The sequence below is a fragment of the Cyprinodon variegatus genome, unplaced genomic scaffold (genome assembly GCF_000732505.1).
Source record: "Cyprinodon variegatus isolate N-32 unplaced genomic scaffold, C_variegatus-1.0 Scaffold987, whole genome shotgun sequence".
Classification (NCBI taxonomy): domain Eukaryota; kingdom Metazoa; phylum Chordata; class Actinopteri; order Cyprinodontiformes; family Cyprinodontidae; genus Cyprinodon; species Cyprinodon variegatus.
The window spans coordinates 225,690-243,252 of NW_015151440.1; the positions used below are offsets into that span (position 1 = coordinate 225,690).

The window sequence follows — 17,563 nt, forward strand, 5'->3', positions numbered from 1 at the left end:
GATATACTAAGAGATTCTAATAGATTATTAATCCTCTTTTGAAAAGACTCTACTAAATAAGAGCAATAATAATCTGGAAATCCGGTGAGAAAACTGCACTTTGTAAGACTTGTTTGGAGAATATGTCATGTTTTTAAGAAGTCTTTCAAAGTTTAATTGTCTTACCGGTAGATTATTGTGCTTTCTTTTTAGAAGAATTTTCTCAACAGAAGATTTATAATCTCACAATCTGCTCTTGATTTGTATATCAATCAGAAAACATCCATCCATCCATTTTTCGTCACGCTTATCCCAGGTGCGGACACAAGGGGTGCTGGTGCCTATCTCAAAGTGTCTACAGGTGAGAGGCGGGGTCCACCCTTCAGTCCATCGCAGGGCAACACACAGACAAACAATCATTTATTCACACCTAAGGAGAGTTTAGAGAGGCCAATTAACTTAAAAGTCAAGTTTCTGGACTGTGGGAGAAGGCTGGAGTACCCAGAGAGAACCCACACATGCTCAGGGAGAACATGCAAACTCCATGCAGAAAGACCCTGGCCCATGAATTGAACCCTGGACCTTGTTGCTGCAATGCAGAAGTGTTACCCACAGTTTCCACTGTGCGGCACAATCTGAAAACAAACAAATAAAAAAAAAGACCTTACGGATAGTTTTTATTATTATTGTTGCACCGATACCGATAACAGTAAACACCAAAATGGTGGTATCAGTATAGGTGAGTACCAAAGAATAGGGCACCAATACCATTCTGAGAACATTTAACTATTGTCACCCATTCCAGGTAGGCAATAAAAAGTTCTAGTGGATTCACTTTGTTTTAGTCTTTTTCCTGCTTCACAAAGGTAGGCAGCAGCTTGACAAAGCAATGATGGTAATTATTTTAAATCCAAGTGGTATGCAGTTCTTCATATATATATATATATATATATATATATACATCAATTTCAAACAGATGGTATGTGTATCGGCAAATACTGCACAGCCAGGTATCGGGGCAGAAAAAAAGGCATCGGCGCAACACTAGTTTTTATGATTGTAAGACTTGGTTAGATGGAGAATTTCACTTTTTTGTTTTGCAATGATGAACAGGTCGTTTTGCAGCTTAATGGTGTTGAAGTGTTTGCTAACCTTTGATTAAAATATCCAGTGTTCCGTGCTAATGGCTGTGTGTGTGGGTGACTGCCTCAGTGTTGTTTTAGAGATTATTTCAGACCATACCTTTGACTTTTAACCATTTTCTGTCTCCCTAAAAAAACATGGAAAGAAATTCAATAGAGAAAACCTAGCAGAGTTTTTTTCTCGTTCACCGTCTGCTGAAGAAAACGAAACAACGTCAGAAATTCTCAGTGCTTTTTATTGTGTTGGACAATATATTTTCCTCTAGTACAAACTCATTCCCCTGCTATCCCCACTCTCATGACTCCAAACATACCTTCACGGATAAAACCATTAACACTGGTTGTGCGCCGACGTGCGGGCAGGAAGGAAATCAGCTTCATGGAAGGAACTTGGTTGAGTCGAACCAAAATTAGCTTATTCTTGTGAGTCAATATCCCAACAAAGTGCCAAAAAACATTTAAAAAAACAACATCAGTCGAGCCCCATTACACAGGCTGAACGACACGATAGAAAAACAACAAAAAAAAAGGTATAAAATGTTCGTACGGAAATCAGAGCACACAATATAACGTACATCATAACCACTGTGTAACCACTGGAAGAGAATAGACTGGAAGAAAGGAAAGGTAGCAGTTTGAGGGTTCAGTGGAGCTACAGGGGGCAGCGATATGACCTTTGGATATAAAAGGAAAAGAGGGCTTATTACATCACATGGTCAAAGTCAGTCAACAGCATCATCGCAAACTTCAGTTTTCAGGATCAGGATACAAAGATACACAAAAGTCCATCTGCATTCCTTTTAGGAAACAAAACAAAAAGTAGAAATAAAACACAAGGAATTAGCTTTTTCTCAAAGGCTTTCACGCCCTGATTTATATTCTGGTCTTCTCTTTTGATAAAAGTCTCTGTTCACACTCATCCGTCATTCCGCCTTGCTCTCTGTCTCTGTCACTCGGTGGAAGCTAGTCAGGGAAGCGCTGGCAGGCCTTTTTCCAGCGGCAGGCGGTGCACCACTGGTCCTTGCGCTCCACTCCGTATACCTTGCGGCACTTCTTGGCCTCTCCGCGGCCTTTCCTGCAGCAGGACACAAACAAAGTACTATTTTAGAAAGATGCATCAGTTATGGATTAAATCAGGGGTCTTTATCGTTCTCCAGGCCAAGGATCCCAAACTGATGGCGAGATGGAGCGGGGACCCCCTAATTATATATATAGTATGAAATAGTGTGATATCAAACTGGTCCTATAGTCACTCTAATACAGATGGAGTAATGTAACTAAACTAATTTCTCCCTGGGATTATTAAAGTATTTCTGATTCTGATTCCTCATTGATGGGACAGGTGTTGTGAATGAAACGGTGCCCAGCTTGAAAGAGCTCCTGTGAGTCGCTGAATGTGAGCATTGATGACTGAAAGACATCTTCTGCCTCCATTTATCTGTTTACTACAGTGTGTTGAATTCATGTTAATGTTTATTTAAAGACATTTCAATTAGTGGAAAGAATAGCAGGGGGATTATAAAAAAAAGTCTAATCAATAAAAACTTTCATGACCCCCATGCAGTACCTCTGAGGACCCCCTAGGGGTCCCTGTTGAAGACTTCCATATTAAATTATTCTTAAGTGAACTCAGAAGCGGTTCAGACATTGTAGGACGCATCACTTCATCAGAAATGATATACTGCACTGGAAAAAAAAAATCTAAATTTAGATACCGGTAAGTATTTTTTTCTTAAAATAAGTCCATTTGTTCTTAGATTAATCAGATTAGATTAGATTCAACTTTATTGTCATTGCACAGGTACAGGTACAAGGCAATGAAATGCAGTTAAGATCTAACCAGAAGTGCAATAGCAGCAAGTGCAGGATAAATACGGTAATGGTTTTATAAATACCGGACTCTACCGAATAAATATAGAGATGAATACCATTATAAAGAGAACCTTACTAATAGATGAATATAGTATATAGATAAATAGTGCATTGTCTTATTTCAAGTGCATATTGTCTAAGTATATTATTTTAAGAGTAAAAATACTCATTCCATTGGCAAATTATCTCATTTATCTACTCATATTAAGGGTAAATACACTTAATTTAAGACATTTTTACTTATTTCTAGATAATTTTTCCAGTGTGTAAATCAATGCAGAAATCCATTTTTCTTGATATAAGTGTATTTACCTCTGAAATGACCAAGTAATACAACAATTCCCCTGTGAAATAAGATGAATTACTTAGAAAATAAGAAAAAACAGCAACTCAACTATCTTATTTCAAATGCTTAATATCTAACTAAGCTATTTTAAGGGTAAAAATACTTATTATGTTAAAGGCAAATACGCCTATTGCATTATTGCAACAATAATAAAGCAAATTTCCCACCTTAGCCAATAACACCCTTGGTAAAACTTTCAAGGCAAACCTCTGTAGCTTTTTTCAATTAAAAACAAAGGAACTCAACTGCAAACTACAGCTAATGATTTCTATCACCTTTCAGTTGTCTTTGGTAGAATTCAATCAGCCTCCACATCTGGACTGGGCAAGATTTGCTCATTCAACCTTGCCAGGTGTTAATACCCTGGTTTGATTAAGATATACTCTATGGTATTTATTTTTTTTTGCAGACTTCAAATCTTTATTTCTAATTAATAAACTATCATGTATGTTAATTTTTACGCTGCAAAAAACATTTCTAAAAGAGATTTATGGAACACTAAATCTGAGAGCAAAGGGTTATCAAAATTTAAATAACTTCACTGGACAAGATTTCTCGTCTTGCCTCTAAGCAGGGCGGAGCAGTGACAGACCTCCAGATTACGCATCCCCTGTCACCTCTTTGCTTCGCCCACTTATGTGGTGTTACTTAGGCAGTGATGTTAATCACTGAGAACTGTTCCACATCCAACACTACTCCTCTGAACATCATCGTCCATGTTTGTCTTTTACAGTTGCCTTTTTTATCTCTGCATCTGTTTCCTTGAACCCCAGTCGGCCTTCGGCAGATGGCCGCTCACACTGAGCCTGGTTCTGCTGGAGGTTTCTTCCTGTTAAAACTAGTGTTGCACTGATACCGATACCAGTATGGGGCGGGGCCCCAATCCAGCACTAAAATGATGGTATCGGTATAAACGAGTACCAACAAATAGGGCACCGATACCATTTTGAGAGCCAAAAGTTTATTCAGCTATTGTCCCCCATTCCAGGTAAAAAGTTCTACTGGATTCACTTTGTATTAGTCTTTTTCCTGCTTCACAAAGGCAGGTAGCAGCTTGACAAAACCATGATGGCAATTATTTTACATCCAAGTAGTATGCAGTTCTTCATATATATATACACACAAATCAAATTCAAACAGATGGTATCAGTATTGGCCAATACTGCACAACCAGGTATCGGGTTAAAATTGAGTTTTTCCTCTCCACTGTCACTACAAGCATACTGGTTTTCCGTAGAGAGAAAACTTTTAATCAATTTCCCTGTATGATCTGGTGAACTGTAAAGCGCCTTGAGATATAGAAATAAACTTAATTGAATTGAATTCTCCGTCCTTCCCCGCAAAAAAGGGAAATTATGGAAGCCGGCCAGGTTCAGATCCGCAATTGCAATCGCACCAAACAGGAAACAGAAAGTCAAGAAGATCCGGTTGGTCAAATTAAAATATGGTAACGACAGATTGGTACCTACAAATTAGTGCATACTTTCATATATTCCCAAAGAAGAAATGGACGTAAACTATTGGTATTTCGGGATTTCGGGGTAACTTTAGCGTACTGTTGCTGGCACCATTGAGTTTCCAAGAACAGGAAACAAAAACTGTTCTACAATGAAAATGGCTGGAGAAACTTTATTTTTCATCCTGAGGAGAGACAGCAAGGAGCGCTGAGATTGAACTAATGGAAAAAGGAGACTTGGCTCTGGTGTGAGCCTACAAATTAACAAAGGATCCTGGATAGGTGTTGAAATATCTTAATAAACTGAGTGAACTTCAGGTTGACCTTCAATTTAAGCTTTATTTTTTATTTAAAAGGAGATTGTGGAGAAGAGCTGAGAAATAAACTCTTAGATACTTAAATTGTTAGTTTGCAGACACCTCAACACAGTTCTGTGTGTAGTTGGCAATCAAACTTTAGTCTGATTTAAGTAAATACATTATCTTAAATTCCAGGAATGCTGTTTTTTTTCTGTATGCCTGTGAAATGGGTATTAACTTTTGTTCTAAGTGGTCTTAAAAAGTCTTAAACTTTTGGAAACTTGCTGATGCTTTATTACCTGAAGGAGCAGTGGGTGCGGGAGGGAGACGCACTCATTGGCTGCAGCCTGTTCTGCTGTAGCCACTGTTCCCCGACACTGACAGAGCGACAGCGAGGCTTTACCATCTGAGGAGGGAAAAAACCTCAGGATTAACTACTGATATCCTGTTATTTAGGAAAAAATGACTACTGCGGAGTTTAGCTTTAACTGTAAGTAATAAAGCATGGAGGGAAAGACAAAAGACCCACTGGAGTGTTACTGTGGCCGGATGCTGAGGCTGCGGGGGTCCAACCCTGGCTGCATGGGCTTCTGGGGGCCACAGATACCTGGACAGGGCTGCAGGCCTGGAAGAGAAGAGGAAAGGATTCAATCAAACCAGAAGAACCTCAGTCTGGTTGATGACATAAAAAAAATGATTCCCGGTTTTAAATAAAATTAAGTATTCAAATTCACATGTATATACAAATATATATTAGTTAATGCATCAAACATTTTCTACAGCATTCATGAGAAGAGGAAAAAACCTGGGCAACACTTGGCAAATTGCCTATAGAAACATCTGCTAATAGGGAGCATCGTCTTGCTATTACTCTGCAGTAAAGCACAGTGATGGCTCGGTCATGCTGTGGCTTTGTCTTTTGAAACATTTATGAAGCAATAGATCAGTTGATGATGCAAGCAAACAAGTCCCCTTATCCTTTAGGAGGCCTAGTAGTTGGGGAGTAGAGCATCTGCCTCCTGGAGTGGCAGAAAGATCCCTGATTTTAAATATATAGACTTCCCTCTGGGTCCCTGAGCAGGACCTTTAACCCCAGAATGCTCCCTAAGGGATGAGTTAAATCCAGACCAAATCCTCAGCAAGAACAGCAGCAAATGGCCTTTCCTGGAAGTCATTAGCATTTGCTAGATGATGTCAGCAAGAAAGAAAGTGATAAACGTGGAAAATTACAACTTTATGAAATAAGTATATTATTGAAACTTTTTGTAATGTACTTTGCCTCAACCGTTTTTTTTATAAAACAATTATTCATAAACAGTCTTGTTGAACCCTAAATACCCAAGTTGTTAAATAAAAGAGATGCTAATATTTCTCCACCAGTTATAGATAGCTTCTAATGCCAAAAGTGTAATATATAAATATATTAAAGTTATCTCCTTCAGAAGTTAGATAAGCTGAAGGAGAGTTAGTCAGGATAAAAAGTAATCATCTTGATAGTGTGAGTCACAAAGTTAGGAGAAAAGGATGGGAGGATACGGGTCAAATATAGGTAGTAGTAACACATTTACTCAGCCCAATGGCCCGGTGTGAGAAAGGAGAAAATGTCTTTAGAATTGTGGAGAGCAAGGAGGTAGACTGACACTTATTTACTCTTTCTACTTCCAACAAATGAGCCCAGCTCTGTAATCCTGTAGGATTTATCTGCTAAATTTATATTAAACCATGTTGAAGTTTAAGTCCTGGTGGAGAGTTTTTACTTTGAGAAGAGGTGATTTTTAAAGCGTTATTGACAGAGTGATCGCTCCATGTAAAAGAGCTGGGAATGAGCTAAGAGTGACTGAGGCTCTGTGGGAATCGAATGCAGGAATTGAGCTATATTAAGTTTACATCCTGCTTTGTAATCCAGGCCAGGAGCAGCAGTAGCTGTCCACATGGCTGACTCATTTACAATGGAGAAATGGAGTGGAGTGGGTCTGTTGTTGTGGGAGGGGCTCCCAGCAGCACTCACTGCTCGCTGAAGACCGAACCTGATGACAGACTTAGACTCAACTTTATTTAACCCTTCGGATTATTCCTTCAATTCAATTCAGTTTATTTATATGGCGCCAATTCACAACACATGTCACCTCCATGCACCAGATCATCCAGTCAAATTGATTCAAAGTTTCTATCTAAGGAAAACCAGTTGATTGCATCAACTCATTGACTCAAAGGCAGTCCCTCACACTAAGCATGCTTGAAGCGACAGTGGAGAGGAAAAACTCCCTTTTAACAGGAAGATGAAGAAAGCACATCCAGCCAGTCACAGTCGGAGAAACAGGACTTTACTGAAAAACAGGCTGATCTCCATCATCTATAAGCAAAGATGTTGATGGCAGCAGCTGATATTTCTCTCCAGGATGGAGTCACAGCTAAACAGGAAAATTCTGGTTCCAGTAGCATATATATAGTACAAAGAGTTAAAAGAAGATGCTATTAAAGATAAAAAGACGACAGGCAATATAAAAAGAGTGTATATGGTAACAAAAAAACATAAAAGAAAAAAGTTGTAATTTGTGTAATGCAAAGAGATTAATACTTTCAAATGTTTTCATCAAAGAAGTTCATAAAAGGGTCAAAAAAGTTCCCAGATTATTATTATTATGATTATTAATAATCATTTCAAACGATCTGAATCATCAGAGCTGCTACACACACAGTGGTGGAGGTATTACCTTCAGTTACATGAGAACTGTAAGTGTGTTCTTTGAAAAGCTATAAAAGTATTAATTAGGTTAGGAATAAATTAAAGCTTTATCTTTAATTTTTACTCATTACTGAAAAACTTGAGCATATCTCTGGTGGTTATGATGTGGATTGGACAGAAAACAGGACAATAAATTCCCACCTGGACTGTTTTCTTCCCTTTGAAGCACTAACAGGGACAGGAGCAGCCATCCTGCAGATCATTAACTACACTGATTCTCTGTGGGCTTGTTTAAATTAATCATTATCTTTATTTTTAACGCCCAACAATGGAGGGCTTAGATAGTTTTATGGACTTTATTCTGTTACACAGTTGATGGACATCATGCAGAGCAAACACACAACCACAGATAAAAAAAAAAAAAAAAACTTTTGATGGTTTCCAGAGTTGAGATCCACAATCCAATAACCTCAAACATAAACAGGCAAATCGCTGCAAAAAAAACAGCCTGGGAGTTTTTATTGCAACCAGTTGTTTTGACAAACAACTCAATCATCATCAGTGATCACTTCCTTTGCTGTTAAACCATTATCCTCCCGGTGCAGCGAGCCGCTCTTTGAAGAAACACGGCACAGACTGCCTCACATCCCATCACAGCGAGGGCAGACAGAGAGGACTAAAATAGGTCTGCAGAACAAAGCATGATAAAGTATTAACTGTGTTAACCCAAGCATTAAAAGGGAAAAAATGTCTGGATAAAAGAGAAGGCCTGCTCCTGTGGGTACAACCGTGCTTATAGGAAGATCAGAAACAGACAGCAGCTGAAATTAGGAGTAAATTTGAGAGATATACAGTTTGGTCTTTAAATATTGCCCTGATGTTAAAAAAAAACAAACTAAATAGATTTGTTTTTAGCTTCTTAAAGAAATAGGGACCTGGCTTCAGAGCCGGCTGTGCTTCCCACAGTCAGCAGGCGTGTTTTTTCCTGCCGTTTGCAGGCTGCTAGGAGTCTGGTCTGCCCCAGAGAGGAAGCTGCCGGCCGGCTCGCTCTCTCTCTGTCACAAAGCATCCATTTACGGGCTCCACGGCTCAGGGTAAATGCAGGTCACCAGTGAAATGTGCTGCTTTGTGATGCATAAACAACACTGCAGCTCATTGGCTCGTTAGAAATGCTGTCTGCTCTGGGTAGGAAGGGAAGGGGGGGGGGGTGTCGTCTGGTAAGCAGGGCCTCTGAAACGGCACAGCCAGCTCATAATATTAGACTCCTTCAGAGCAGAAAACCCAACAAAAAAGACAGTATATGACAGCAGTTAAAAAATAACAACCCAGAAACATTAAGCTTGGACTCCCATAAAATTCATATTCATTAATATTTTCTTCTTCCATCTGCTTCAAAATTCTCCTTCCTAGAAGTAAATCAGTCTTTTCCCAAATAAAAATACTTTACTGAAAGCAATGCTGTGTTACTTTCAGCCACTAGGGGCACAACAAAAAATAATTATAACCAAACTTCAGGAATATTACGGGTGCCGCCAGGTTTGTTTGGTGGATTACCTCTAGAGAGCAATAGTACCATAGATTGTCACTAGCAGGCGAGGAACTGTGCTAGTGTGATGTGTAAACAGATGTAAGGAACCGAGCTCGGCATGGTTAACTGATCCAATCTCAGTCCGAACTCAGAACGGATCGGTTTTCAGAGGGTAGTGTAAATGGGACATAAGCTAAGTGTGAGACCTCTCACAGCAGAAAAACATAGTAGACGTTAGCTAATAACACAACAGTCGCTGTCACTGCACAGATTAGCTGCTAAAAGAGCCACTTTGTCAAAAGTTTGAGCAGAACTGATCGTGCCCTGCCTGGTAAAAGTGCTGAGAGATCAACGTAGGTGCTTCCTGTAGGAGTTGGGTAAGTCCCTCTATATGTAAAACGTTTATGCCTACTTTTTTTCCTGTTTTCTTTTTGTACGATATAGGTCTGTCTAAAAACATGTAGTGGACTATAGAATCTCAAAAGGGAACCCATCATGGTCCTGTCCAAATAAGAGTGACCTTTCATTTCCTTGGGTTAGGCCTCCAGTGAACTGCAGTGCCAGTGATTATTGACCAATGGAGAAAACATCAAAGTTAGTGATGAACTATCCTAGGAGAGACAATCTTATACCCCTTTACCACTGGCCAAAAAACCTTTTTAAACCAGGAAAAAGTGACTTTTAGTGGCAGTGGGAACAGCTCACTGACACGTCAACCGACTCAGCAAGCGACTCGTGTTGAAATCGCCACGGCTCTGATTGGCATGCAGTGAGAACACCACTAAATGACATGACACCATTGAACGCAACATACGGATGTCAACACACTGCGCCAGTCGCATGAGATCTAGCAAACCAAGACTATTCTGTCTACATTTGTTAAACATGGCGCAGGGCTGGTGAGAGGGATTCAGATAATAGAGTATACACTGGCTTCCTTACATGTGGGGGGTAAGCGGCGTCCCAGCAAGCCTCTTTTTTGTCAGTGTGAAGGGAGCCAAATGCTGATGGTAAGTGGGTTGAAAACACATGTAAACCCGGTACTTTCATTGGGAAAGAGGCTTTTGTAACTCCAAAACTCATCCAGGAGGTCCCAGAAGAGCCCAGAACAACATCTGAATAATTTCACCTCCATCTGTTAAAGGCAGTACATGATTCAACAGTTGGAAAGAGACTGAGGAAATACCAGCATCCAGGACAGAGTTCCTAGGCCCAAACCACTCCTTTTTATGTCTATTTACAAAAAACCTTCACATTCTGCTCCCCAACTCTAGATTCCACTACCACTGGACAACTGTAATACATTCTCCCTTCCTTTGTTCCAATCCAGGCTCAGAACCCCTGCTATTTTATTATCCTCAGTTTATTTTCAGTTTTGTAGTTTTCTGTACATACCACACTGCTGCACCCACCTGATAGAGATGCTCAGTGTGGATCTGCCAGAAGCTGCTGGGTGCCGACTGGCTGAGTGGACAGGGCCGGCTCGGACCTGGCAAAGAGCTGGAGTTGGACCGGGGCCTGTGAGCAACAGGGATCTGGAGGTCCGATCCTGAAGGAGAACCACACGAAGCCCAGCCAAGAAAAGCAGGAGAGAGCTGGCCTGGAGTCTGCTGGGCGGGAGCAGGTGCAGGACTGGCCTCCACGGTCTCACAGCAGATCTTGGTGTAGTAGAAGTCCTCCTCTCTCTGGGACTGATCTGATCCACTGCTGCATGTGTATGGCAGGCGACACATAGAGACAAAGGAGTGACTTGTCTGTTTGGAGAGGTACTTAAAGCACCACTCACTGTGGCCCAGATATAAACTCTCACTTCTCCTCAGCAAGTCAGAGCTTTTTAGCAAGCTGAAAATTTCATTCCCTCTTGTTTTTTTAATGCTGTTTTGCAGCTGAGAAATGTTTTTAGGGGTGAAACTGTCTGGTTTTCTCACTCAGGCTGCATGGTGGTCAAACAGTTTGCACGCACACCTCTGACATTAGACTGCCTCATATCACAACAGAACTACAGCAGTAAGGAGATAAAGCAAATAAATCAAAACCATGTCATTATTTCCCCTATTTCTACCATCCAATAATACATTTCACCTATTGATCAAAATTAATGGTAGAATTTAAGTATTTTAGGTTGATGTGAAAATAAACAAGCAGTTGATTTAAACTGATTAAAAACTAAAAAATTTGGCAAGTTCATGGATTCTTCACTATAGTTTAGAGATTTTAGTTTTCTGTTGGAGGATTAAATATTTAGAGGAATGAGAACGTTTTAAACTACCATAATTGGACGGCTGCTGGCTGCTTCTAAAGTAGCTGAAATGGTTGTTTTCCGTTCACCAAATTAGCCCCATGGGGACGATGTATGTTATGAACATGGATGCCATGATTGGAGATTTTGTGGCCGGTTACACCAATTTTTGTAACGTTCTACCATGTAAGTTTCTCCAGTAAAGAGTTCATTTCTATACATACACTAGAAAATAATTTAAAAAAATCCTTCCTTTCACATAACTGGATATTTTACTCATCTTAAAAATACATACACATATTTATAATAAAATAATTCAATACAAATCTTTACCATAGAGACTTATCTAGATGTTTTTTTGCATACTTGAAAATATAGATAAAAAGTAATATTTAGGGTTCAATTGTACTAGGGTACAATCATTTTGTAAAATGTTTGCAATATACAGAAATAATCTTTTTGGATCCTTTTGGCAATAGCTCTGCTAGTTAGAAGAACAAGATTAGCCTTGAAAAAGAGGCTGTGAGTGCATGAAACAATCAGATCCAGAGAGCATATTAAGGAATCTCAGTATGTCAAAGATCTCCATTTCTGCTCCAAACAAAGTTGCAAATGTGGCTGATATAGTTGTTTCCTGGTCTTTCAGGTGTAGGAACCAGATTTGCTCTGGTGAAACCTGCACCTGCCAATGACATTGCTTTGGCTTAACATTGCAACGTTGACGTAAAACACTACAGTTGGTCAAGTATCACAACATAATGCGGCGCATGGAGCACCTGCAGTGTTGGTGTGTCTAATGATCCATGACGTTTTTAAAACTGAACAGACCTGTTTTTGGTGAACTCAGTGACTGCAGGACTATGGTTTAAAGCAGAGGTTTAAACTATTCAGCTTCTGACAAAATGGGACCAGTCGACTGATGACCCAAACCACTGGTTGGGTAATCATTTAACAACAGGTGTAATAATTTACAAACACATCAATAGTTGGTTTTGTCAATTTGTAGTAATGCTTTAAGTTATTTTAGCATTTTAACATAAATGTTTATTTTTTAGTTTATTTTTTTTTTTCTGAACTGGATCTCTAGACCTCATGCTGGTTGATCAGGAACCCCAAATTGGGAATCGTTGGTGTAATGGCCACCTGTGTAATAACTTGTGTAGCGCTTCGGCTAGCTTTGCCAGGTAGCTAACAGGTTAGCCTCTTTTAGCATAGTCAGTTACCCAAATTAAAGTGCATTATAACGTCGTATTATAATTACATTATAAATGTTGTTTTCTTTTACTAAAATCTCCAATTATTTTGTGATAAGCTCCATTTTTCTTCCCCTGTTACAGTTTTGAAGCTAAAAAAAAGATAGCGGAACTTCTTCAGCTTCAAACTTTCCTGTGTTCCTCATGCTGGTGTTTAGTGTTAATGATTAGCTTGATAAATATGGTTAATATTACTAACTGCCCTGTAGCTTTTATGCTATTTTTTTTCTAATATTAGCTTTAAAAGCTTCCTCAATTCAATTCAATTCAATAATACTTTTTTAATCCCAAAGGGAAATTCAGTTTCAGTAAAGTACATTCAAGAAGACATGAACGCAACACAGACATTACACATTGGGGGATGTGGTTTTACAAGGCCTTGCTGCCATTAAAGGCGCTGCCCTAATATGATTAGGATTACTTTCAACACTGGGTGGTCTTATGCAGTGTAGGCCAATAGCTTCTTTCTAGAAGATTCTCACACACGTTGTGTTTTATCAGACTGTGATTGGAAACACTTTACATATACTGACTACAGCTAACTTTGAATACTCTTCCTCTTGTAACTTCTAAAATCAGAGGGTTGTTGCTAGCACTCCTGTTAGCGGTTAGCTAAGGTGCATTCACTGAGTTCACAAGTTTTCAACCAGATGTTAAAGGCTACGTTCCCACTGCAGGCCTTGATGCTGGATTCCAATTTTTTTTGTGAAATCTGATTTCTTTTACGTTGCTGTTCACATATCCAAATATATGCGACTTGTATCCGATCTCCTATGTGAACTGCATTCATACAACTTAAGTGTCCCGCATGCGCAGTAGAGGACACAATGACATCACAGGCCTGTGTGCTCTGTGGTTACGGAAGTAAACATGGATGGTAGTGCTGGAGCGCATCCAACGATCTTTCCCCAACCTTAAAAACTCTTATCTTTTCAATATGGTTAAACATAAATACTGCTCTCCGAATTATTGACCACTATGGTTGTTGTTTTTCTTGCCGCTTTTGCATAGCAAGATGCAGAAGAATTAAATTTGTCAGGTATTAATGGCGTACAGGTCGGATGAATGCGACCTGGCTGTTCACACACAGGTTGCATTTGAAAAGATCCAATTCGTATCAGATTCACGACTAGAGAGCCAAGTGGCCTAGGTCGCATTGGAAAAAATCGGATCGGAGTTGTTCAGACTGTCATGAAAAGATTAGATACAAACATATAGGCAAAAAATTGGATTATGGTCGCTTCAGGCTGCAGTGTGAACGTAGCAAAAATAAGGTCACATTTATTTAAAAGAAAAATACGCAGTCTAAAAAACAACAACACAAAACACAGGTAGCTAGCATGGACAAGATTCAATCAAAAAGGAATTAATTAGTAAAGGACGCAGCAACAGAAGCTATCACTGCTTATATGTGGTGTGTTTAGTGATCAGAGAAAAGACCAGACTAAAGTTCACTAACTAGTAAGATGTTACATGTTTAAAATGGGCGCCGAAGACAAACAATATGCACCAATGTAGTAAACAAAAAATCTACGATTCGGTGCTGAAAGGACAAAGATGAGACAAACAGGAGTTCTCTGAAGAAAGAGCAGCATCAGCATTAAGAAAAACACTGCAATCAGGACACACATTAGGAAAACACAAGAAGAGAAGATATGTTATACGACTAGAAATGGGCAAAAATGAGGCAGAAAAGATATGAGTGAAGATAAATTAAGATTTTTTATGTACACAAGGGAAAAACAACATTCACTCCATCTGTGCAGCTTGTGGTGAGTGTTAAATAGTGTTGCACTGATACCTGTATCGGGCATGGCGCCGATCCAGCACTAAAATGGTGGTATCGGTATCGCAACAAATAGGGCACTGATGCCATTTTGAGAGGCAAAGGTTTATTCAACTATTGTCACCCATTCCAGGTAGGCAATAAAAAGTTCTACTGGATTCACTTCGTCTTATTAGTCTTTTTCCTGCTTCACAAAGGAAGGCAGCAGCTTGATAAAACCATGATGGCAATTATTTTACATCAGAGTAGTAAGCAGTTCTTCATATATACACACAGACATCAATTTCAAACAGATGGTATCGGCCGATACTGCACAGCCAGGTATCGGGAATCATGTCCGGGCCATAAAATGGCATCGGTGCAACACTAGTGTTTAAACATTCATAGAGCAATTATTAGGGGATTAAGCCCTAACTATATTCTCGGCCATTCACTCTATTCATGGAGGTGCCATTTTAAATGGTTTTCTTCTTCTGTGTTTTACCAATTAGCTGGAGTCACAGTGTGGGAGGAGAAATTACTGTTATTAAGTGTTAAGAGTGGAAGCAGTAAAGATGTCCGCTCACCCCAGGTGCATGACACGGATGTGTCTTTTTATTCCAACAGAAGACGTTAGCACTTTCCCACAGCTGGGCCATAGACACTTATAGACACTTCGCAGAGCGCTCTGTAGGAGAAAGAACAAACAGAGGTCAAGTAGGGGGCGTGGAAGGGGACTGCAGCCATTTCTGGGTAAATGGTTTAACCCAGGAAAGTACCTTTGGCTTTTTGGCAGTGAGCTCCCCGCCCTGTTCCAGCTCCATGTGCAGACCTTCATCTGGGCTGCTGTCCACCTCGGTGACAGACGGCGAGGGGGCGGGGCTCACGCTGCCATGGTCCCAGCTCCAGTAGCCGCTGCTGCCGCTGTCAGACAATTCGCCGCCGCCGCTCTCCATGTCGACGGATGAGGACGATCCAGCTGCAATAGATGACATGTTTTTGTTTGGTTTTTTGTTTTTCAGAAATGCTTTCTGAGCCATAGGGTATGTCATTTTTTTCAGTGGCAAATGATGTTTCCTCCTCCACAAAGTCAACACTAACTATCTACCTAGAGGTATTTTGGGAAAATAAAAATAGCTTCTTTGCAGACTGGGTGTGAGCTTTGCAGCTTCTGCTGTGTTCACCCTACAGAGAACAGCAGGTGTCTCACACTGGTTGTGATTTGCAGCTTTTGTTAAAGTGTTCAACAACACAGCAGCATGTTTATTATTCTTTGCTCTATTTTCCGTTCATTTAACAGGATTAATCTTATTGTTTTTACTCAGTCAGTTCACAGATTCCCTGCAACAGATCAACAATGAAGAAGCTTTTTAAGAAACTAACAATAACTTAAAGGTATAGGGGAGGATGTTCTTTTTCCGGGTAGATCACCAAAATAAGTGGTCCTCCTAATTGTCAATCATTCTGGTGATAAGGTGGTACCACATGCTCATCCCCATTTTCACTTACCGGTTATGAATCAGACATAGTGGAAAAATTGCAAATCATCTTTAGGAAAGTAAGCTTGTATGAGTGATGTAAACAGCAACTTTTAAACAGAGCGTGCACCAGGAGAAATGGGCTCATGCACACTCGTACATTAAGTGTTCCCTCTTGGGGGCAGATACAGGGTTGTGCATGTGCAATTGTTTTGTTTTTTTTAAGTGGAGTGGGCAGGTCTTTTTCAAAATTTGTAAAGATCCTCTACTATATCTTTAATAAATATGCAAATCAACAGTGTACTTAAAAAAACAAAACAAAAAAAAACTAGTGATTCTATGTGTCCTTAATAATAATTAGATTTGTGTTTGATTCACAGAAGGCAGTCAGACCTGGACCAGGATCTGTCTGTGGAGGGCTCTGCACCACCGGGCTACAGGACAAACTGGTAAGAACCATGGCAGCCATTATCTCGTCCATCTCCACAGACTCTGGGCTCCGGAAGCTGAAAAAAAGCAACAAACAGAAACATTTTTAAGCTTTAGCTGTGATGCTCTAAGCTACACCAGGTCTGCCTGACTTTTTCCTCCCCCACCTGTATGGAGCGTCTCCTCTGGCTGGCATATTGCTGGGGTGAGTGACGGCTCCCACGTTCTGCAGGGGAGCAGCAAAGTTCCCCCAGCCTGCGTTCTTGGCCCTGTGATGGTCTGGCGGAACGCAGCCCTGAGTGTGCACCTTCAGAGATGAGAAGGACACACACTTTACTCAAATATCAACGTCCTTCTCAGTGGATCAGGATAAATCATTGTGTTTAAGCCTGTTTAAAGCAGACTTTGATACTTTGCAGCTAAGCCTCACTGCTGCCATGAATAACACAGATAAGAGAATATTTCCTGTCCATCTGTGGCGTCCCGCCTGCTGATGGCAAAATCTGCCAGGTTCAGAGCCGGCCGTGTGCTACATTCCACACAGGAGGGAAAACACTGATCCTGTTTGTGGGAGTGCTCTGTTTTCCTCTAGTAAAGCTTTAACTTGGTCAATCTTTAACTACTGATTTGATCCATTTAAACTGTGAATGATATGGGAGTCTGAAGCAACAAATTCAACATCTGAATAATAAAACTCCAGCTTCTCACCAGAATCTGCTGTGAAGCAAACTCCTTGCTGCTAAGCGCCGTTGCTGACGTGCCGTCCTGCGGTCTCACACGGAAGGCCGCCGTCCCGCCTGCTGCCGTTCCAGCACCGTTCTCTGGTCCCATAGCTGCCATGGTGCTGCTGCACACAGTGAGGAGGACTCAGGAAGACACACCTGCCTACAGACAAGACAAATCAGACAAATGGTCACATTTTTACTTATGAACCCTTAAAATGCACTGTTTAGTTTGAAATTGCACAAAGTTTAATGTGGTTTTGCAGGAGTTCTATGAGCACAAACACAAGGCGAAACATAACATGTGAAGGAAAGGACAGTGATATCGTGTTTTGTTTTTTTTAACAAATAGAAATATGAACACTGCAA

At 40.2% G+C, this 17,563-nt stretch overlaps 1 protein-coding gene across 1 annotated transcript in view; it reads right to left on the reverse strand.

Moving 5' to 3' along the window:
• Positions 1–1,339: 1,339 nt before the first annotated feature.
• The window catches only part of znf395 (zinc finger protein 395), a 21,718-nt gene continuing 5,494 nt past the window's right edge, over positions 1,340–17,563 (reverse strand). The window contains exons 2-10 of the mRNA XM_015399092.1: positions 17,181–17,357; positions 16,640–16,779; positions 16,437–16,549; positions 15,345–15,544; positions 15,153–15,253; positions 10,721–11,015; positions 5,624–5,719; positions 5,394–5,500; positions 1,340–2,196 (exon numbers count right to left, since the gene is read on the reverse strand). Of these exons, the coding sequence (XP_015254578.1) occupies positions 2,085–2,196; positions 5,394–5,500; positions 5,624–5,719; positions 10,721–11,015; positions 15,153–15,253; positions 15,345–15,544; positions 16,437–16,549; positions 16,640–16,779; positions 17,181–17,312 (1,296 nt within the window). The 5' untranslated portion in view covers positions 17,313–17,357 and the 3' untranslated portion in view covers positions 1,340–2,084. The remainder of the gene's footprint in view (positions 2,197–5,393; positions 5,501–5,623; positions 5,720–10,720; positions 11,016–15,152; positions 15,254–15,344; positions 15,545–16,436; positions 16,550–16,639; positions 16,780–17,180; positions 17,358–17,563) is intronic.